The sequence below is a fragment of the Eumetopias jubatus genome, unplaced genomic scaffold, assembly GCF_037043125.1.
Source record: "Eumetopias jubatus isolate StellerSeaLion01/CBP00866 unplaced genomic scaffold, mEumJub1_p1.0 scaffold_17, whole genome shotgun sequence".
Classification (NCBI taxonomy): Eukaryota; Metazoa; Chordata; class Mammalia; order Carnivora; family Otariidae; genus Eumetopias; species Eumetopias jubatus.
In genome coordinates, this window is record NW_028274823.1 from 58637370 (window position 1) to 58660128 (window position 22759).

At 40.2% G+C, this 22759-nt stretch overlaps 1 protein-coding gene across 1 annotated transcript in view; it reads right to left on the reverse strand.

Moving 5' to 3' along the window:
* Positions 1–7284: 7284 nt before the first annotated feature.
* KIFBP (kinesin family binding protein) overlaps positions 7285–22759 on the reverse strand; it is a 39463-nt gene continuing 23988 nt past the window's right edge. Inside the window, exons 3-7 of the mRNA XM_028109734.2 lie at positions 21891–21970; positions 21390–21573; positions 18653–18737; positions 13059–13174; positions 7285–8705 (exon numbers count right to left, since the gene is read on the reverse strand). Coding sequence (XP_027965535.1) covers positions 7830–8705; positions 13059–13174; positions 18653–18737; positions 21390–21573; positions 21891–21970 — 1341 coding nt within the window. The 3' untranslated portion in view covers positions 7285–7829. The remainder of the gene's footprint in view (positions 8706–13058; positions 13175–18652; positions 18738–21389; positions 21574–21890; positions 21971–22759) is intronic.

A 22759-nucleotide genomic window follows, 5' to 3' on the forward strand; every position in this document is an offset into this window, starting at 1 on the left:
ACTGCGCACTTGGTAGACTACAGGACAATATAAACATTATTTTTATATGCACTGGGAAACCAAAGAATTCATTTGACTCGCCTTATTGCAACATTCGCTTTATTGTGGGAGTCTGGAACTGAACGCATGAAATGTTTGAGGTGCATCTGTACTACATATATAGTTTAACCAAAAACAGTGTCAATATTGAGAGATATTAAAGAGGCAAGGAGGGGAAGTAAGGGGCTGTAAGTGGAAGAAGCCAGAAGATGATGCTGTAAATTGATAAATCAAGAAATAGTGATAGGAAGGTATTATCACATATATGAGTAGCCTCCAAAAGACAGTTACACAGGTTCCCTCTTGGGAGTGGTTGAAGGGCGTGGGTGGGGAAGGACAGTACCAGGGACTGCTACTTTCTGTTTTAAACTCCTTGAAACTATTTTTATTTTTAATTTTTTTAATTTTTAATTTTTTTAATTTTTGTTAAAATATTTTACTTATTTATGTGAGAGAGAAAGAGTACAAGCAGGGGGAGCAGCAGAGGGAGAGGGAGAAGCAGACTCCCCGCTGAGCAGGGAGCCTGACGCAGGGCTCAATCCCAGGACCCTGAGATCATGACCTGACTGAGCTACCCAGGCGCCCCCTCTTGAAACTATTTTTAAATTAGGCATATTTCTTAAATTGATTTTGTAAAACAGTATTTAAAGTAGCTTTTAAAATACTAATTCGAAGGGACACATGCACCCAATGTTTACAGGAGCATTATCTACAATAGCCAAATTATGGAAACAGCCCAAGTGTCCATCGACTGACAAATGGATAAATGGTATATATACACAATGGGATATTACTCATCCATAAAAAGAATGATATCTTGCCATTTGCAACAACATGGATGGAGCTGGAGAGTATTATGCCAAGCGAAGCAAGTCAGAGAAAGACAAATACCACATGATCTCACTCATCTGTGGAATTTAAGAAACATAACAAATAAGCAAAGGCGAAAGAGAAAGAGAAGGAGAAGCAAACCAAGAAACAGACCCTTAACTATAGAGAACAAACCAGTGCTTACCACAGGGGAGGTGGGCAGGGGGATGGGTGACATAGGGGTTGGGGATTAAGGAGCACACTTGTGATGAGCACCGGGTGTTGTACGGGAGTGATGAGTCACTAAATTCTACACCTGAAACTAATATCGCACTGTATGTTAACTAGCTGGAATTTAAATAAAAACTTGGAAAAGAATTAAATTAACTTAAAAAAAGGAAATGAATGTAATTGTGTGCATGTCTAAGTAACATTCGGCAATTAGTGAACTAAAAAGACTAAGAACTATACACTGATGATAACCAGTACCCTAGGCATGGATGACATTGCCCTGGGGAGCCTGGAGGTCAAATCCAAAGTATCATCATATTTAAGTGATAGATGGAAAAGGCTGTTAACGAAAACACAAGAAGCAGCGGGCAAGGTAGAAGTAGTGCAGTGGTGGAAGGATGGGCAGGAGATGAGGAGTGAGGACTGAAAAGCTTCCATTGGGCTTAGCCGCAGGGAGGTCCCAGGACTTCCGGTCAGTGGCTAAGTCGACGTGCACGTATACTGGTATGTTAGATTACACGCCCTGTATATGCGTATGCTGACATCTTGGACTGCCAGGCTACAGGAGTATGAGGGGATGGTTGTTATTTTTCTCATTCACAGTGTTCTAAGTTCTCATCCACCTGGCATGTGACTCTCCTCCCCTCCAAATAAGACAGTATTAATGGCAGGTCCAAGTTACACACCTGTCTCCATTCTGCAAGTTGGGGGTTTCATGGGGGAAGGGCCTCACTGTCTACTATTGGGGAAAGGATTCCATCTTCATAAGCAGGCACTCCATTTTTCTTTTAACCAGTAGTCGCCAGTCTTTCTTAGGGTGTGAGAGCGAAGAAAACCATGTACTTGTTTCGCCCTAAACTTGTCCGTTTCCTGAGAGACAGTCCTGGCTCTATATGCAGAGTAGCTATTATCACACCACTGGGAAAATGATTTGGGTATTTCCACTCAAATCTTCCAAGAACTGCTGCTTGGCAAACCACCTTTCCTTTTTCTCGCCTCCCTTGAGGCATTCTAGAATATTCTTGAGGGGTCATTAGAAAGTCCCTAACTCTCAACCAGGAGGCTTCCCCTTGGGCCCTGAGAGACTCGCAGCTGTGGTTACCAGTCTCGGCGCCTCACTCCATGCACCCAACAGAAATCTGCCAGTGCAGGGAGGTGCTTGGGGAAGTTGGAAGAGACAGTTGCAGCTTCTTGGCCACTAAAACTGCTGGGAATGCTCATTTTGTCCCTCTGTCCCCAAGCCAGGTTTTCCTTGGGAACCAAAGGCACAGAGTAATTTTCTGGTTCTGGATGCTTCTCTCTGAAAAGCTGCTCCAGTACACTCTAGCTCTACCCTCCCTCTCTTAATTCTAAGAGCAGGGGTTCTTGTATTTACTGCACATAAGAATCACCTGGGGTTCTACTAAAATGTAGATTCCTGGATCCCACCCCCAGAGTTTCTGATTAGTTCTGGGCCAGAGCCTGGGAATCTGCATTTTACTAAGTACCTATAAATGATTCTGATGCAGGTGGTCCTGGGACTTTAGGAAACACTGCCCTATAGCTTGTGCTAATACAACCTATGATCTTAAGTATAATTATCCCAATTATCCAACAGTCATTAACTACTATTAAGTAATAAATTCCTGCTGCTGACCCTGGAACAACACAGCAGCCCATGTGAGAAGCAGATTAATTAGGAATCAGTACCTGAATTTGGAGCTCGTATTTGAAACCTAGTGATTTGGTCTCCGGCAGCTTAGTCCCACCTCTGCTGAACAGTGTCACCCAAGCCTCTCCTACCTTATCAGCTGCCCTGGTGGGCATCTGCCTAGCTCTTGAAGCACCCCAAGGGCTCCCAAAGTGACATTTATAATGCACTATCATATATCGGGTCAGATCATCCCAAACATACCTTCCATGTTTGGCATACAAGCTCTATTGACTTCACGTGGTAAGATATGCATATTATGCTCAAATTAAGGAGGTAAAAGCAGGCCCATTAATTACAAGTTAGGACACTCTGGCACCTCCTCAACGAATGAAACTTAAGCTATTCTTCCAGAGGCTGAGAATCATCTCTCCATGAAACGTAAGGAGATTTTACGGTCTCCATGCACAGAAAAACATAAATGAAGGATTAAATACTCAGAAGCAGAGTTCAAAACTCTTGAGTCTAAAAGAATAATAAGTTCCTAACAGAAAGTCATCCCATAGATGGCTGTTGCACAATCAGTAGAGCAGATTGAGATTATCCTGTTCTCTTTACAATTGCTTACATGACCGCACCATTTTCTCAGTGTCCAAGCAATAGGTTTCAGCTGAAAATTAAAAGCATAAAAATCATCCAAATGAGATAATAGATGACTTTCAAGAGTGATGAGTCTCTCTCTTTTTTTTTTAAAGATTTTATTTATTTATTTGACAGAGAGAGAGAGAGACAGAGAGAGAGGGAACACAAGCAGGGGGAGTGGGAGAGGGAGAAGCAGGCTTCCCGCTGAGCAGGGAGCCTGATGCGGGGCTTGATCCCAGGACCCCGGGACCACGGCCCGAGCCGAAGGCAGACGCCTAACGACTGAGCCACCCAGGCGCCCCAAGAGTGATGAGTCTCTTGATAACCAAACCTGTGCTAACAGGAAAGGCAAAGTGATTAAGATAACCAGTGGAGAGAGAGTGAGTGAGATAATTCAGAAGGAAGCGGGGGGTGGGGGTGGGGGGGAGCTGCGTGCCAATAGCTGGTATGCGGCTGCATGGGTCATGTCAGACTCAGAAACTCATTATCATCCAGCAGGTTCTTTGGTTTTCTTTTTTTTTTTAAGATTTTATTTATTTATTTACTTATTTATTTGGTGGGGGGCAAGCATGAACACACAAGTGGGGGGAAGGGGCAGCGGGGGAGGGAGAGGGAGAGAAAGAATCCCAAGCAGGCTCCACGCCCAGCGCAGAACCCAACGTGGGGCTCGATCTCACGACCCTGAGACCATGACCCGAGCCGAAAACCAAGAGTCAGATGCTCAACCGATTGAGCCACCCAGGCGCCCCTTAAAGATTTTATTTTAAAGTAATCTCTGCACCCAACGTGGAGCTTGAACCTACAACCCTGAGATTAAGAGTCACATGCTCCACTGGCTGAATCAGCCAGGCACCCTGTTTTTTTGGTTTTCTTAACTATAATTTTGAACCCTCTTTTCATAAAGGGCATGTTCAAGGCCTTCCTGTCACTTCCTGTAGATAAAAAATTAGTATTAGGTCATGGCCTTTCTGAGAAAGAAGTTTCCTGGCTTAGAGTCTGGTTGGATTACATGGGTTGTATGGGTTATCTGGGTGAGTTTATGAGAACTGTACTTTTTCCTGGATTCCTCCTTGACACATAGTTCCTGGCTGCCTTCTTGAATTTTTTCCCATTCTAGATTTTCTCAAGGTCTAATAATAATAAAGTCATGATAAAAACAATTTGAATGGATATTATGGCCTCCAATTGTCTTTTTTTTTTCCTCCCTAAGAAGATTACATGGCTCTAGAGTACAAAATGACTAAAGGCCCATTTACGTATGGCCTCCTATACATGAGTACTTCTATACTTACTGGACCATTTAGAAAATATTGTTGCCCTGACATATTTGAGTTTTCTCTCTTCGTATCTCCTAACTAGTAACTGATTGTGATCATTGAAAGCAGACATGCAATGCCAATAGCTATGAAAGGTTTGGAAATACTTCAACAGCTACCTTGCTACAAAATAATCTTTTAAAAATCTATATAGATATAACTATGGTTTGGACAACATGTGATTTTCGGTTAATCTGGCTAACTTAATGGCTTGTCAGCAAAAAAAAGCAAAACTTGAAGTGTAGTTGTCCATTGAAACTAACACTGATAGGGGCGCCTGGGTGGCTCAGTCGTTAAGTGTCTGCCTTCAGCTCAGGTCATGATCCCAGGGTCCTGGGATCGAGCCCTGGGTCGGGCTCCCCGCTCCGCGGGAAGCCTGCTTCTCCCTCCCCCAATCCCCCTGCTGTGTTCCCTCTCTCACTGTGTTTCTCTGTCAAATAAATAAATAAAAATCTAAAAAAAAAAAAAAAATACTGGAATTAAAAAAACACCTATGCTTAGTAAGTAGGATTTCCCTAAAACATAACCTACAGTTAGGAAAACCCTAAAATTCATATACAAATTTCAGTGTTCTTCTCAGATGACTGTTCAGGATTAACAGGTAATGTGCAAGCTTCTGATAGCAGGCATTCAGATACACTTATTGAACAAGTGAATGAATAAATGATGCCTTTATCTTATTAGTTGTCTAAAGCTAGCAAGACTGAAAAGACAATTGCAAAGGACTTCTTTGTCAAAAAACCCCACAGGATGCCTCAGTGGCTCAGCCTGGTAAGCGTCTGCCTTCGGCTCAGGTCATGATCTCAGGGTCCCGGGATCGAGCCCCGCGTCGGGCTCCTTCCTCAGTGGGGAGCCTGCTTCTCCCTCTCCCTCTGCCACTCCCCCGCTTGTGCTCACTCACTCTCTCTCTCAGCTAAATAAAATCTTTAAAAAAATAAAAAATGAATAACAAATGACTAGATAAATGAAGTTATGAAATTGAATCGGTTGGTAGCAAAATGGCTATATCAAGAAAGGCTTGTAACAAGGGGGATTTGTTCTAGAATCAGTTTTCGAAAGACCTGAAGAAATGAGTAGCCGAGACGCAGGGTCGTTATCACTATCCCCAAGAACCTTCCCTCCCATCTTGGTCCTCTTCACTTTCCTTTTAGAGCCAGATTAGGGGCCTTACTAGCAATCATTTCATCTCGAGTATCTTAACATCCTAAACACAGTATGACCTAAACAGAACTCTTAATTCTAACCCTTTATTCCCTCATCACCACACGTTTCTCCTGCACACTCCAACTTAACATGGTTCCTGATTTTTCTTTTCCTCTCCTGCCTTCCATTTAATCCTTGAGCATGTCCTGTCGTTCCATCTGCAAATTGCATACTGAATTTACCCACTCCTCTCCATCCCTGCTCTACCACTCTAGTCCAAACCACTCGGATTAATCTTAATGGAACCCTGCTTGTCTCCCTGTTCCTACCCATCGGTGCCTGCCCCTTCCCCTCCAATTTATTCTTCCTCTAGGAGCCAGAGTGGTTTCTTAGAAATGCCATCAGATCATGCCACTCTCCTTTTAAAATTCTACAAAGGTTTCCCACTGTACCTAGAATAAAATTCAAACTCTTCCTCCTCCTCTACAAAACCTTCTCCATTTGGACTCTCTGTCCCTGCCTGACTCCATCCCATTCCACAGCCCTCACCTGCTGCAGCCACATTGGCATTTCCTATCTCTTAAATGCCAAATTCCTTCCTCAACGTGTTCCAGCCTGAGTGCCTAGCACACTTTGGAATACTCTACCACAGAATCTTTACTGCCTTTTCCCCCATTTAGTTCTCAGTGTCACCTTCTACATTTTCAGAGACCTCTCCAGATCACTATAGCTCAATTAGGCACCCCTTCCTACTAAATGTTTACCGTATCACTCTGGTTCCTTCCTTAATAGCACTCATGACCTGAAATCACTTTGCTCCTTTGTTCACTTGCTCCATGAGAGCAGGACCTTGTTGATCTTGCTCATCACAGTATCGTTTATGCTTAGAAAAGTGAGAACACAGTACCTGACCCACAGTCGACATTTAATAATCAATATTAAATACTGAGTGAGTTATACATGCCTGTTATGCTCAGATTTTTTTTCCTGAAAAATTGATCTCAGAGGAAAAGGTGTTTATCACACCTTTATGTTTCAGAATCTTAAGAGTCGACTGAGTCCTAGGCTTTGTGAAGCAAATTAATAGGCAAGCCAACATACAGAGCTATTCTCTGTATCAAATCTCACAAATGATCTTGATTTTGTGCTTCATAGGGACTCCATCTCAATTCTTCATTTCTTGAAATGACATATATCAACAATGTTATTCTGAAGTACATGTCCTTTTTTAACAGTGCTTCAACGTTTATAGATATACCAAAATGCTCTTATAAGAAACTCGGCCAATAAGATTTTTCTGGCACAGAGACTATCTCAAATACTTCTTCAGTGAATGAGGTTTTAATGTTTTCTAACTGCGCGATGGTGCCAAAGAAATATTCTCCTCTGGCTTCAAGTAGAGCAATACCTTCGAAGTGTCAAAAATAAAACTGATTCTTACAAGAAAACAAAAGAGTAAATGGAACCTTTTATTAGTGAAACAAGTCAATTTATTTTATTTCCAACAAGGCCTTTTCCTCTATAAATGAGACAAACTACAGTACTTTACAACAATATAACTTAGTTTTTTGATGTTTTCAGAAAAGAAGCCATTTCTCTGGGAAATAGGAAAGTAAATATTTTGGGAAGAATAACTACAGGAAGTTACTTTTCAATTAACAGGCTTGACTACCAGGTATGTAACTCCAGAATCGTTCCTCTTAACAAATCTATCTAGTACTAGCCAACAAAGAACCTACCTTTAGAAACCGAGGCAGGAAAGGTTTCTACTTAAATAGGAAACAAGCAATCTAACATACCAATCACATGTCACCTTAACAAGGCAATTTACATAATTAGGTATAAATTATCTTTATGTTGATTAAGGTCCTAGCAAAGACAATTGGTCTGTTACATCAATTTCAAACTGCACTCATCTGGCTAGAAAGGTAAACATCACAATGGAATGGGGCTTGTTTGACTAAGGGGAAAAACTCTCTTCAATATTGCACATTTTCTTTCATTAAAAACAAGGATTATTAAGTCAAGGCCATCTTGGTTCTGAATCTCTCCATTTTTGTTGGAAGAAGACTCACCATCTCTTTACTAAGTTCTAACTCAACTTCTATTTCCTGGGCAGCCTCAGGGTGCTTTTCACAGTAATCAACAATAAATTTGTAATGTTCCAATGATGTTGCCAAATTTTCTAGCTCTTTCTTGGGATCTGCAGTGATGATTTTCCCATAGAGACGGGCAACTCGAAATTTAGCTAGCATGGCAGGGCGAAGAACATCTTCCCCAATATGCTCAGGAAAGACTTTATTCGGGTCTCTCAGGGAGTCTAAGAAGAGCTGGTAGTATTTCAATGCTGACTTATTGAGATTATTTATTTTTTTTACAATGTGTGAATCGGGGTCCCTCAGCTTGTCAGCAATGGCAACCTTCAAATCCATCATATCATAGTACGCATGTGCAATCTCAAATTGAATCTGCCTGTTGACCAACAGGTAATACTGCGGGTTCAGGTCCACAATGAGGGGCTCTAGCATGGCTATTCTCCGTTTATGCATCTTGCACCGTCTCTCCATATCGGTTTCAAAGAAGGCAAGTACCTTAAACAGAGCACTGTGGTCCTGGACCACTTCGATATGGTCAGTGACATAACCATCAATCTGAAAGAACTCTTTTGCCTCAAAGACATAGTGCTGACCCAGTAAGAACAGTTCTCTGGCTTCTTCAAAATCTAGAGGTCTCAGGTAGCTCACTTTCTCTTCCACCGCAGAGATGGCGTCACACAGCTCACCAGCTCCAAACTGTACAGCTTTCTTCCTCATCCTTTCTTCCTCATCTAGTTCTTTTTTCCTTAAAGCTCTAAGTTCAGACTGTTTATCAAGATCAAGCTCTCCTATGTTGTCCTGAAAGAAAAAATACATTATGGTGAGAAAGGACACTGATCTCCTGCCGTTGAATAATATTAAGGCAAACTTAAGAGGAAAGAAAAGAAGGCCCTCTTTCTCAGCTGGGCTTCTGGAGGTGCTACAATCTTACACCTCTTTTGAGACTTCTTTCTTCTAAAACTGTATTTCAATTGTATTAAAAATGTTAAGAAATAGGGGCGCCTGGGTGGCTCAGATGGTCAAGTGTCTGCCTTCGACTCAGGTCATGGTCCCGGGGTCCTGGGATCGAGCCCCGCATCGGGCTCCCTGCTCAGCGGGGAGCCTGCTTTTCCCTCTCCCTCTGCTGCTCCCCCTGCTTACTCTCTCACTCTCTCTGTCGAATAAATAAATAAAATCTTTAAAACAAATGTAAGAAATAGGAAAAGGTATTTAAATCAAATAAGCTGCTCACATATGACTTTCCTCTCTGGGGAACTAAAACTCATTTATAGTTTCTCCTTCAGGTAAGATAAACGCATATGAAAGAACTTTAGAGACTGTGAAACATTATATACATGTACTAAGTTATTAGTATTTTAATATTAGGGTAAGACTGTAATCTACATCCTAAAAATATTGCACCGAGATGCCATTAAGATTAATGATATGCTAGAAGTTATTTAATGAAATACAGAGAAATGTCCAGGTCTCAAAGACACTAAAGTGAAGATAGTTAAATCTGTCAAAGTTATCTCCTCCTAACTCTCAAGGCAAAAAAAAAAAAAAAGAGGTAAAATGGTTTAAAAAATAGACTAAGCGGGGCGCCTGGGTGGCTCAGTCGGTTAAGCGTCTGCCTTCAGCTCATGATCCCATGGTCCTGGGATTGAGCCCCACACCATGCTCCTTGCTCAGTGGGGAGCCTGCTTCTCCCTCTCCCTCTGCCTGCCATTCTTCCTGCTTGTGCACGCCCTCTCTCTCTTTCTCTGACAAATAAATAAATAAAATCTTAAAAAAAAAAAAAAGACTAAGGTCGGGGTGCACTGGTGGTTCACTCGGTCAAGAGTCCTACTCTTGGTTTCAGCTGAGGTCATGATCTCATGGGTCCTGGGATCAACCCCATGGCAGGCTCCTCAATCAGCACAGAGTCTGCTTGAGATTCTCTCTTTCCCTCTCATTCTGCCCCTCCTCCCACTCATAACCCCACTCTCTCTCTCAAATAATCTTAAAAAACAAAAAACAAAAAAACTAAGCTCATCTTTCTCTCCCTGGCCAATAAAACTGAACATCAGATCCCTCTATGCTCCACCCCTAAGCCTTCTCTTCCTGTCACTCAACATCGTCTCTTGATCTGCACCGTTCAAAACAGTAGCCACGGGCCACATGTGGATGACTCCTGGGCACTGGAAATGCAGCAAGTTCAAAGCGAGACGTGAGCTGTATTTACAACATATATATCCAATTTTTAAGACTTAATTCAAAAATAATTTTAAATCTCTTTAATATTGATGACCTACAGAAATGACAATTTTTTAAATATAATCTGGGTTTAAAAAGTATAAAGTTAATTCACCCTTTTTCCTTTTCTAATGTGGCCATTAGAAAATTGAAAATTACAGGGCGCCTGGGTGGCTCAGTCAGTTAAGCGTCTGCCTTTGGCTCAGGTTGTGATCCCAGGGTCCTGGGATCGAGTCCCCCATCGGGCTCCCTGCTCAGAAGGGTCCTGCTTCTCCCTCTGCCTGCCACTCCCCCGCTTGTACTCTCTCTCTCTCCCTGTCAAATAAATAAATAAAATCTTTAAAAAAGAAAAAAGAAAGAAAACTGAAAATTACATACATGGCTGGTATTCTATTTCTATTGGACAGCGCTGCCCTAGAGGTGACTGTTCATACCCACGTCCGCCACTGTCATCCGTGGGAGGATGGCTCACAAACAGAGCTACAGCCCATGCCTCTTCTCAAGCTCCAGACCCATAGCTACAGCTCCCTGTATGGCCTCTCCTCTAAGAACACTCAAAGGCTCCTCAGCTGCAGGATGTCCACAATGGGACTCCTATCCTTCTTCAGCTGTTTCCTATTCTAGTGCTGTTTAAGTGAAGAAGCCTCCATCAATCTGGATAGCCAACAACCTAGGAATCATCCTTGAGATGTCCCTCTCCTCTCCCCTTTACCCTGCACTTTCAGTCTATCACCAAGTCCTTTACATTTTGTTTCCCAAATACCTCTAGAATCCATTCTTTCCGCTTTATCTCTTCTGCCACCATCCTAGACCAAGCTCCCTTCACATTTCACCTGGACGGCTCCAGTGGTCTTCTAACAAATCTCCCTCCTCTACTGTTGCTTCCCCTCAATTCATTCTCCACTCTGCCACCTAAGCAATTGTTCCAAAACCCTTCAAGCCTTCCACTCCTCGAAGGCCCTGCTGGTTCCAGCCCCTTTCAAACTCTATCTTACATCACGTGCTCTCCTACTCTGCTCCAGCCTCACAGGCCTTTGTGCCATCCCACCTAAGACACCATGCTCCCTGTGCCCCAGAACATGCTGCCTCAGCTTGCTGGAATGCTGAGCCTGCTATTCTCCAGTCCAGCTAATTCCTACTCATTCCCAGAGCATCCTTCACATGTTACTTCCTCCTATATGTCCTCTGGCATGTGTCTCCCCTTTGTGGAACAAAGTTGCACTTTTTTTTTTTAAGATTTTATTTATTTATTTGGCAGAGAGAGACACAGCGAGAGCAGGAACACAAGCAGGGGGAGGGGGAGAGGGAGAAGCAGGCTTCCCACTAAACAGGGAGCCCGATGCAGGCCTCGATCCCAGGACCCTGGGATCATGACCTGAGCCAAAGGCAGACGCTTAACTGACTGAGCCACCCAGGTGTCCCCAAAGTTGCACTTTTATGTGAAGTAAAACCCCAAGTCTACTCTTCTTTCTCCTAGGACAACGACTAGCACAGAGCTGGCATAAACTGTGTAGGTCTTAAGCTTGAATTGAAGAAGGCTTTTCAGGTAAACAGATAATCAAAGGATGAAGTTAAAATAACAAAGTCAGATTAAGGAAAATCTGAGTAATTTAAGAGCAAGCAACTATTTTAACTAGTTTCAAGTAATCAGGTGACACGTTCTGGTGCCCAGTCTGGAAAACATCAACTAAGTGAAGGGTATGAGTTAAATGATGGTGTATTTTGCTTGGCACAATTACTTCAAATGCAAGCCCTAAGTCTCCAAAATCTTATTTACTTACTTGCTTCCTGGCTGCTTGGTTATTTAGATGCTTTCCTGGCCACTTTCTGAGCAGAAGAAAGCTGACAACTTTTCCTGGATCCAGCTTCTCTAGACGTAAAACTTCCTAGTTCTCCCTACTTCCTTTCTTTCCCAAATATGCCTCGCCTTTACCCTCTACCTCTAAAATGCTCTCATCCTTGCACAATGTATGCTTCTGGGGTTTTATGGTTTGTTTGATTTTCTTTTGTTTCGTAGTTTCATGGGTTCTATATTATCACTAGTAAAAATTATTGTATTTTAATGCATGTATGCAAAAAAAAAAAGCATAACTCCTCCAGGAAAGTTTTCTATGTATCTATGTTTAGTATACTGCATCCAAAGGATTTACTTTCCTTCCCTCCTTAGTGGTTAGAAACTAGGATTCAGTATGAATTAGTAATGATGATTATGACCATGAACATTTACTGAGGACTTAGTATGTCTAGGGTACTTTTCTGAGCCCTTTGCATATACTATTAATTTAACTCTGATAACATTATTAGGTAAGTACTGTTATCATCTCCATCTCCTTTGTGAGAAAATTGAGACAAAGAGAGATTAAGTAAATTGCCACAAACATACAACTATAAACTGGCAGGGCTATTTCCAGATATATATTTTTATAAAATAAATATAAATATATATACCGTATAAAGTATATAAAGGTTAGATTGCTTATAGTCTAAAAAGAGGTGAAGAAAAAGGTGAGAATATTAATAGAGATAATACAAAGCAAAATCTAAGTGATTTAGGGCAGGCAAGGAATGTTTTATGGAGTTTAAAGAAGGGAAATGATACCTGTAGGCTATGAAAAATTACACACTGAACAATTAATATACTGAGAACCTACCATGCCTGAGATAATGATATACCGTGAATACAACACAGCCCCCACCTCTCAAGGAATTTATATTCTACCCAAAGGAAAGTCTTTAAGGAAAAAGTGGTATTTGAGATAGACCTTAAATAAATAAGACTCTAAAAGGTAGAGATGGGCGAGCAAGAACTATTTGAGAGCATTCTGCATGCTTTGTATAATAAACATGCAGTAAGCCCAATGAGCATAATTCCCATTTTAAGCTTTTACTTCCATCTTGCTTATTTAAGAAAGAAAAGGCACCTTTTGACTACATTACCTGCATGGAAAGCTGGGCATTCTGCAGGAGAGTCAAGCAATACTTGATCCAGCATCTTGCTATTTCTCCTTTTCTTTGATGATAAAGCTCTGGCACATCTCCCTCAGCTTCAGTAGCTAAAATCACACAACGTTATTTGCCTAAGTTAATGGTCACAATCGCAATTTTCATTGTGTATTACATTCTTTTTATAGCACTTTCCCCTGAATTTAAGAGTAACAGATTCTCACTGAAGCAATGGAGGGAAAACCGACCCAAAATTCCTACCACCCAGAGGCACTCACTGCTATTATTTTTGTAGATTTCTTTCTAGTTTTTTCTTATGTGTTATCTGTTGGTAAAAACTAAGGTCACAATGTATATTCAATTTTGAATATAGATTTTTCTTTATATATCATACCACTAACACTTCACTCATATCATTATCAACTCTAACATTTTTAAGTACAGCCTTGTATACAATTAAATAGATGTTCCCTACTTTATATAACTATTCTTCTAATATAACCATTCTTCTAATTCTGTTGTTTCTACTTCTTCTATAAGAAACAAGTCTAAACAAAGGTCATGATCTTGAGGTTGTGGGATCGAGCCTGACATCGGGCTCTGTGCTCAGTGCGGAGTCTGCTTCAGATTCTACCTTTCCCTCTCACTCATTCTCTCTCTCTCAAATAAATAAATAAAATTAAAAAAAGATTCTCTCCCTCCCTCTGCCCCTCCCCTAAGTTTGTGCACGCACACATGGTCTCTCAAAAAAAGAAGAAAAATAGTGTCAAACAAGGTGAAAGTTAGCATAATTATTAATCAATTTGTCAAAAATTCCAATTTAGTGAAATTCGAATTGAAATAGAGTTCTCATGAATTAAAAGGCAGTCCTGAGTGCAAAGCTTCCCCCAAATTAATATTCAGAATGATGAATATAGTTTAATGAAGGGCCAATTATTTCATTTTGTAATGCAAGTCCCATGTCCAGTTTTACCAAAATATTTAAGTTACATCTGTGGAGGGCATTCCTTTTTTTTTTTTTTTAAAGATTTTATTTATTTATTTGACAGAGAGAGACACAGCAAGAAAGGGAACACAAGCAGGGCGAGTGGGAGAGGGAGAAACAGGCTCCCCGCTGAGCAGGTATCCCGATGCGGAACTCGATCCCAGGACCCTGGGATCATGACCTGAGTCAAAGGCAGATGCTTAACCGAATGAGCCACCCAGGCATCCCGAGGGCATTCCTTTTTAAAAGGAAAAATTTATTTTAAGATTTCTCATGATTTGGGGCACCTGGGTGGCTCAGTCTGTTAAGCATCCAACTCTTGATCTCAGCTCAGGTCTTGATCTCTGGGTCGTGAGTTCAAGCCTCACACTGGTCTCCACACGGCATGGAGAGTACTTAAAAAATAAGTAAAATGACAATGTAAATAAATAAATAAATTTCATCATTTAAATTATTTTGGTTTTCACTATTTAAAAAAAATCCTGGGGCACCTGGGTGGCTCAGTCGTTAAGCATCTGTCTTCAGCTCAGGTCATGATCCCAGGGTCCTGGGATCGAGCCCCGCATGGGGCTCCCTGCTCAGCGGGGAGCCTGTTTCTCCCTCTTCCACTCCCCCTGCTTGTGTTCCCTTTCTCACTGTGTCTCTCTCTGTCAAATAAATAAATAAAATCTTTAAAAAAAAATCCTTTGTAACATGAAATAACATTTTCCATCACATTAGATTTAATGCAGTACTGCATTAAACTTTCCTCTGTAGTCTACCTTTTTCCATCAACATGGGTGTGCCACCAACACCAAGTACAGCAGTCACAGTGCCCAGCTCTACAGGGAGAGAGTCAAGTTGCTAGCCTACCAAACAACACGGAAGCACAGCACTGAAGCAAGTCACTGGTGGGTTGGATTGTCTCCTTTAGATGAATATTTGTTTCAGCAGAGAAAGTGGGTTTTGGGACACCTGGGTGGCTCAGTCATTAGGCATCTGCCTTCAGCTCAGGTCATGATCCCAGCGTCCTGGGATCGAGCCCCACGTCGGGCTCCCTGCTCAGCGGGGAGCCTGCTTCTCCCTCTCCCACTCCCCCTGCTTGTGTTCCCTCTCTCACTCTCTCTCTCTCTCTGTCAAATAAATAAAACCTTTTAAAAAAAAAAGTGGGTTTGTTATTTCTTTTTATTTATTTAGAGAGAGAGATTTATTTATTTGAGAGAGACAGAGCAGAGGGAGGGAAAGAGAGAGAGGGAGAGAATCTCAAGCAAACTCCCCATTGAGTGGGGGGCCCAACATGGGGCTCGATCCCATGACCCTGAGATCATGATGTCAGGCAAAATCAAGAGGCAGACGTTTAACCAACTAAGCCACCCAGGCGCCCCCAAAAAGTGGTTTTTATCTCCAACAGTAAAACTAAGGAACAACATACAATCGATTCTCATTATCCGTTGTAGTTATGGTCTATAAAGTTACTGTGAACACAGAATTATTAGCAAATGCTGAAACACTGCTCCTCGGGAAAATACAGGGTTAGATTCCCATGGGTTTCCAGTCATATTTTCACCAACTGATCAATATGTATAACTTTATTTCATGTGTCTTTCTGTTTAACGACCCCTTATTTAGTATATATTGTTGGCTTATTAACACTGAGCTCAGGACCAACAGCACTCTAACTTGTGCCTGAATGGGGCTTATCTAACATTGCAGTTTCTCCATAAGGCAGTCACAGCTTTCATGTGTTTACAAACACCAGAGAGCACCTCGGCACTACATGGGGGCCATTTTAACGAATGAACCACCCAGGCGCCCCTACATGGGGACCATTTTAAACAGTGAAATTACCAAAAAAAACACAAAAATATGAAGAACGGGTACCGAATAAACCACAGAAAGGACACTTATTTACTATATGAGAGCTGAAACAAGAAGGCGACTGTTGCCTTGTTCCATATCAGCTGGGAACGTGCACCTCAGGTAACTCAACTTTTTTGTTGTTCTGCACAAATGACCACAGAAGTACCTCCAGTACTGAGTTTGGGGTTACAAGTAAATTGTAGCAACAGGTGAATCCGCAAATATGTAATCCACAAATAATGAGGACTGACACTACTCTGGAACTTGTACTTAGATATGAAGTCCTTTTTCTTTCTCTTTCAGAAATAGCTCGTGGATCTGGGTACTTGACTTCCTTAAGGGTTGGAAGCAAAAGTTACTGGGTTGATAACTTAGTAAAATGTGCTCAGGGCCCTATGTAGATATGTTACCGATTTTATAATAATAAAAAGTACCAATCTTTTTTTAAAATTGAAATACAACCGATATGTGACATTACAGCTGACCTGAACTACACAGGTTTGAACAGCACAGGTCCACTTATACATGAATTTTTTTACAGTATAGCACTGTAAATGTACTTTCTCTTCCTTATGATTTTCCCACCATTTTCTTTTATCTGGCTTATTTCACTGTAAGAATAGAGTATTAATACATATAACATACAAAATATGTGTTGTTTTTTATGGTAAGGCATCTGGTCCACAGTAAGCTCTTAGTAATTAAGTTCTGGGGAGTCAAAATTTATACATGGATTTTTTTTTTTTTTTAAGATTTTATTTATTTGAGAGAGAGAGAATGAGAGATAGAGAGCACAAGAGGGAAGAAGGTCAGAGGGAGAAGCAGACTTGCCGCTGAGCGGGGAACCCGATGCGGGACTGATCCCAGGACTCCAGGATCATGACCTGAGCTGAAGGCAGTCGCCCAACCAACTGAGCCACCCAGGCGCCCGGATTTTTTTTTTTTTTTTTTTTTTGACAGAGAGAGAGATACAGTGAGAGAGGGACACAGCAGGGGGAGTGGGAGAGGGAGAAGCAGGCTTCCTGCTCAGCAGAGAGCCCAATGTGGGACTTGATCGTAGGACCCTGGGATCATGACCTGAGCCGAAGGCAGACACTTAACGACTGAGCCACCCAGGCGCCCCTATACATGGATTTTTAACTACAAAGGGGACAGGCACCCCTAACCCCCCCATTATTCAAGGATCAACTATATATTAGTTTCATACGCACAACATAATGATTTGATGTTTGTATATATTACAAAATGATCATCACAGTAAGTCTAGTTAGTATTTATGACCATACACAGTTCAATTTTTCTTGCAATGAGACTTTAAAGATATACCCTCTTGGCAAATTTCAAAATGCAATACAGTATTAACTATAATCACCACACTGTATATTACATCCCCAATTTAATTATAACTGGAAGTTTATATCTTCTGCTAAAAAAGATTTTTCTTTTTCTCTTTTTTTTCTGAATAATAATCCACTGTACATATACACCATATTTTCTTTATCCACTCATCCATCAACGGACATTTGTTTTCATATCTTGGTGACTGTAAATAATACTGCAGTAAACACGGGGGTGCATATATTTTTTCAAATTAGTGTTTTCTTTTTCTCTGGGTAAATACCCAGAAGTGGAATTACTGAACTGTATGTTATTTCTATTTTTAATTTTTTGAGGACCCTCCATACTGTTTTCCACAGTGGCTACACCAATTTACATTCTCACTAACAGTGCACAAGGGTTCCCTTTTCTTCACATCCTCACCAACACTTGTTATTTCTTATCTTTTTCATAAAAGCCACTCTTACAAGTATGAGATGATATCTCACTGTAGTTTTGATTTTCTCAAATATACGAATTAACTGTGATTTTTAAAACTAAATAAAATACTATAATTAAAAACTAGACATTTGGACACATCACTTACGCAGGATGCCAACCAAAAATGTGTCATCTGATTCTTAGCCTAAGGAAACATCAAACACCAACTTATGGAAATCTAATGTAATAACTGGCTTGTATTTTTCAAAAATGTCCGTGAATGAAAGAGAAAGAATGGCTGGGAAACTGTTCCAGAGCAAAGGACAGTAAAGAGATGTGACAATTAAATGTAGTATGAAGGGCACCTGGGTGGCTCAGCCGTTAAGCATCTGCCTTCGGCTCAGGTCATGGTCCCAGGATCCTAGGATTGAGTCCCACATTGGGGTCCCTGCTCAGAGGAAAGCCTGCTTCTCCCTCTCCCACTCCCCCTGCTTGTGTTCCCTCTCTCTGTCTATCAAATAAATAAATAAAAATCTTTAAAAAAAAATAAATAAATGTAGTACAAAATCATGAATTGGATACTCTAGTACCAGAAAGGACATTACAGGGATAATTAATGAAAAGGAAATATGCACTATAGATAAGAGATTTGTATCAATGTTATATTTCCTGTTCTATGGTTATGTAAGAAAATATTCTTAGGAAATATATACTGAAGTATCAAAGGGTTAAAGGAGCCTAATGGATGCAATCTTCTCTCAAATGCTTCTGAAGAACAATAAAATGTGATTGCAAATGAGGCAATTATTAAAAGTTGGTGAAATGAGAAAGGCTATGGTAGTTCTTTGTTCTGTTCTTGAATTTTCTAAAATTTAAAAGTTGGTGAATTGAGAAAGGCTATGGTAGTTCTTTGTTCTGTTCTTGAATTTTCTAAAATTTAAAAATTTAAAAGATTTCAAAATGTTTCTTAAAAGCTGTGTAATAAAACATGCACATATGAACTTACTGTCTTCTGTTGTTGAGATCTTTCCAGTTTGACCAAAAATGACATTAGCAGCAGATAAACAGTGCCTGGCCTCCATAAAACACAGCTGTTGAGGAAATAAACAAGATTAAGTGCAATTATCACCCAGCCTTATTTGCAATTAACACTTACATAAAGTCTTCTAATATGAGAAAAGCTATAAAATTAGGTAAGGAGACCTAAGGAGACCCTGTGTGGTTGCTGAACATTAAAAAGGTATATGACATATATTCTCTGGTTAAAAAGCCACCTCAAATATTAAAATAACAATACCCCCAAACTCGTAATAATAATCCAAACTGGCTGAGAGACAACTGCTGAGTGAACTGAAAGTTAGCTCTCTTCCAGTTATCAATAAGTATAATTCAAGAATGCCTATCATCCTAGACTGAGAGTGCTTCAGACAGTCCTTTAGGTTCAATCCACATAGCCAAAATGCCATGCGTGATAAATGTGTCCCTTGTCAGAGAACTTGGAGATTTAATTTTCTGAGGTTTAGAGATCTCTCTATATATCCTACTTCAAAGGCAAAAAGGGAAATATGGATAGGAAGAGATTCCTGTCTCCTAGAATTTGGAGAATTTACATATAATGAATGTGGATTCCCACCAAGTTTTGAAGTTAACAGATCTCCACAGATGAACTTTCTGGAATTGCTTTACCAACACACTCGAAGACTTCCTAATTCAAATTTGGGCATGGTAAAGTTCTCACCCACTTGGAGAAGATCTCCTTGTTAATATAAACATTTTGCATTTATCATGTAAGTCACAGGACCAACCCAGCAGAAATACAAAGTTAAAGTCCAACTTTTAGTTGGAAGCCACCCTCATCAGTTAAATGTCTAGTTCGTATTAATAATACCTCACTTTGTTGAGAAGATTTTTCATGGTTGGCTATGACTTTAAAATCTCAGCATTAAACGTATCTCTCCATGATAGCAAATTCAGAAGCCACCTTGAGAAGAGCTGGGTACCGTGTACAGTATTAGCCCAGCAACATAATCTACAGATCAGAATGTTGGTATTACACCTCAGAAGCCCAAAGAAAGTTACAGTTTACATGAAGAAGCTTTAACTGTCCCTCTACAATCCCTTACCCATCTTTATCACTTCAGCTTTGGTCAGAGTGGTTCCCTGTAAGCAGTCACTGCTACAACAGCGAGTGCCTTGTGCCCTCTAGGTGGCTGGTAAATGTGGGACTTTAGCACCTGCCAGGTAGGGACACATCAAGTAGCAAAACCTCATCACTGGAACCGGATGAAGATGAGAATGATATAAATGACAATTGCATTGTTTTAAAGAAAATGGTTCAAATCTCTGTTTGCAATATAACTCAGCTAGTTGTAACAAAAACTTATAAAACATTTTGGTTTAAAAAAAAAAGCACAGGGTGGGGGAGGTACTCATGAAAATTACTGCATGCTCCACATAAGCAATGCTTAACAACTTTAAATTTTTTATTACACTTCAAATTAATATCTAGATATCTTAGTACTATTAATATCGGTGGAGTTTAAGGTGTTAATTAAAATCACAGTGAATACGTGGCTTTAAAGTTGCTAAACAAAACAAATAAGGGGCCTCTGGAAGCTATAAAAAAAAGGTGCCACAAGCAGAGGCACCGGATAACACTTTTGATGATGACCACAATGAAATGGATTCATGAAAGTTAGGTTTAACTGAATGCTCCAATAGACGCGACAGCGTTACTTACACGCTTGATCTTAGACCAAAGTCCTAGAAGCGATGCTGCAGTCACCACAGCCCTTTCTCGCCTGCTAATAGCTTTTCTGAATGAAATTCTGTGGGACAATACTTTAAACATAGGGCGCATTTACAGAACCAGCACTAACAAAAAGCTTAGAAAGGACAAAGGCCCAGTAAGGATATGGCAGCAGGTAACCAGAGAGATTTAAAGAAGGAACTCTGATAAGCAAAGAATTACCAAAATTTCAGAGTGAATCAGAAATACAAATAAAAGTAATTTCTACTGTGGAATACCTTACTGAGGATTAATAGAAAATCTGGCTGGGAAAGGTGGCTGAAAAGCGTTTTAGCATTAAAACTCTTACAGAAGAAAGGAATAAAATAGTCCAATTAAAAATATACCAACATGATTCTGAATAATTGTGATACACAACTGAGAAGCTCAAGTTTGTTCCTGTGTAATCCTCCAGAAGAAGTGTATCATAAAGAGCTACAACTCTGGAACTGAGCAGAGACATTTCCAACAGAGAAAAATTACTACGGAGGAGTTAATTCTAAAGAATAACTGAAATGCATCACATGCTTTTATCGAAGCCCACATTTAACAGTCAACTTCCTCGGACAAATCCTCATAGTTACCAGATTACCACTATATAAAGATAAAGCTGTATCTATAAGATAGACTCTGCAATTTAAGGTAACATCTCACTAGAATGCACTGATAGTGTTCTGTATCAAAAAAGATGGTCTTAGGTAACTAACATGTAATTTTAGGGCTAGCAGCATGTAAGACAAAGACAAAATTCAGCATCTTATGATTCAAAAGGATTAATGCAACAAAAAGCTACAAAAGTCTAATATACTGGCAAACTGGGCTGCACTTTTCTGTCCAGTTTACATCGTAAAATACAAGCTACCTGTTTTTAAAAGATGACATTTTCAAGGTACCCTGGTTCTATTTTTATACACACTAGCAGTAATTTTGTTAGACAACTATTTGAGAAGCTTACCTTATTGATGTAAAATTGCGACAAGGTAGCAGCATTAATAGCCCACTCTATAGGATGGTAGGCATTGTGTTCAAGCTGCCGTTTTAGGGTACTGTGACAATAATGAGCAGCCTTCTCAAACATTTCCATATGCTGGTAGACTTGAGCCAGGTAATAGAGGTTATGAGTATAAACCTTCTCAAATCTATGAAGAAAAAGTAAATATTTGTATAATGGCTTACAATTTATAAGGAACTTTCATACAGCTTGGTCATCTCACCAACCCTTCGATTTGGGTATGGCTAGTGCATCTATCTGACAGATAAGGAAAACGGAGCCTCAGATTTGAACAGGGTCACATATCTGGTAAGTGGCAAATGGACGTTTTTAAATCCATGTCCGAATCCACATTCTGTAACTTTAGGAGTGTCTCAAAAGAGAAAATACTGTGCTTTTTGGAACAATCATCTTATCTATACCATGTGGAATTACCTGTGAGAGCAGATTTCTGTACCTACTCACCTTTTTGATCTCTCTTGTTCAGTAAGTTTCTCTTCTTCAGGAAGAAAATGCTCAGTAGGATCAAGAGGAGGACTCCCAATCTACAATTAAAGAAAAACAAAACTCTAAAATTTTAAACTGTAAACACCAAGCGCCCTCTTCTGGAGAAACTGGAGAAATCAAATTTTTAAAGCCCAGTAGATTTCATTTTTTACTAGTTCCTTTTCATGTTACCCAAGAAGTAATTTTCTTAAGCATAAAATTTTAAAGAGTCAAGCAAATAAAAGGTGATTGCCTAGAAGCTCACAGTTGACAAAATTTTAACTGCTGTGGGAGATGAAGTTCAAATATACTAAAAAAAGATCTACCAATTTGCCTTTTCTCTCAAGGGAATGAGAAAAGTATATAGATTGCCCCCTTTTAATACAGAGGCAATAAAATCAGTGATTCTGTTGTGTATTACCTTGGCCAAGTCACCCAATCTCTTGTGCTTCTGTTTTCTCATTGATGAAATTACCTCATAAGATTGTTATGAGGATTCAATGAGTTAATACAGGTAGGTAAGTCACTTATAAAACCATCGTAAGCCCTCCGCAAGAGCGCCACTACCACCTCATCTACTTCTGTGAGGACAGACCTATCCGCAAGACCAGCCTTGCTTTAAAGTGAATTTGTTCAACTTCAAATAGCAAAAATGCCTTCCATTTTTAAAAATGTGAGCTTACATTCTGGGCGTAAATGCTAAAAGTATCACAACTTGGGTTCCTAGAATTTACAGAAAGTAAAAATGACTAAGACAGGAAGCAAGGCCAAAGGCAAACACAATAGATAAGTAACTCTCCCAAGATCTCAATAATTTTGAGGGCTGTTTATATGCTAACTCTTTAAAT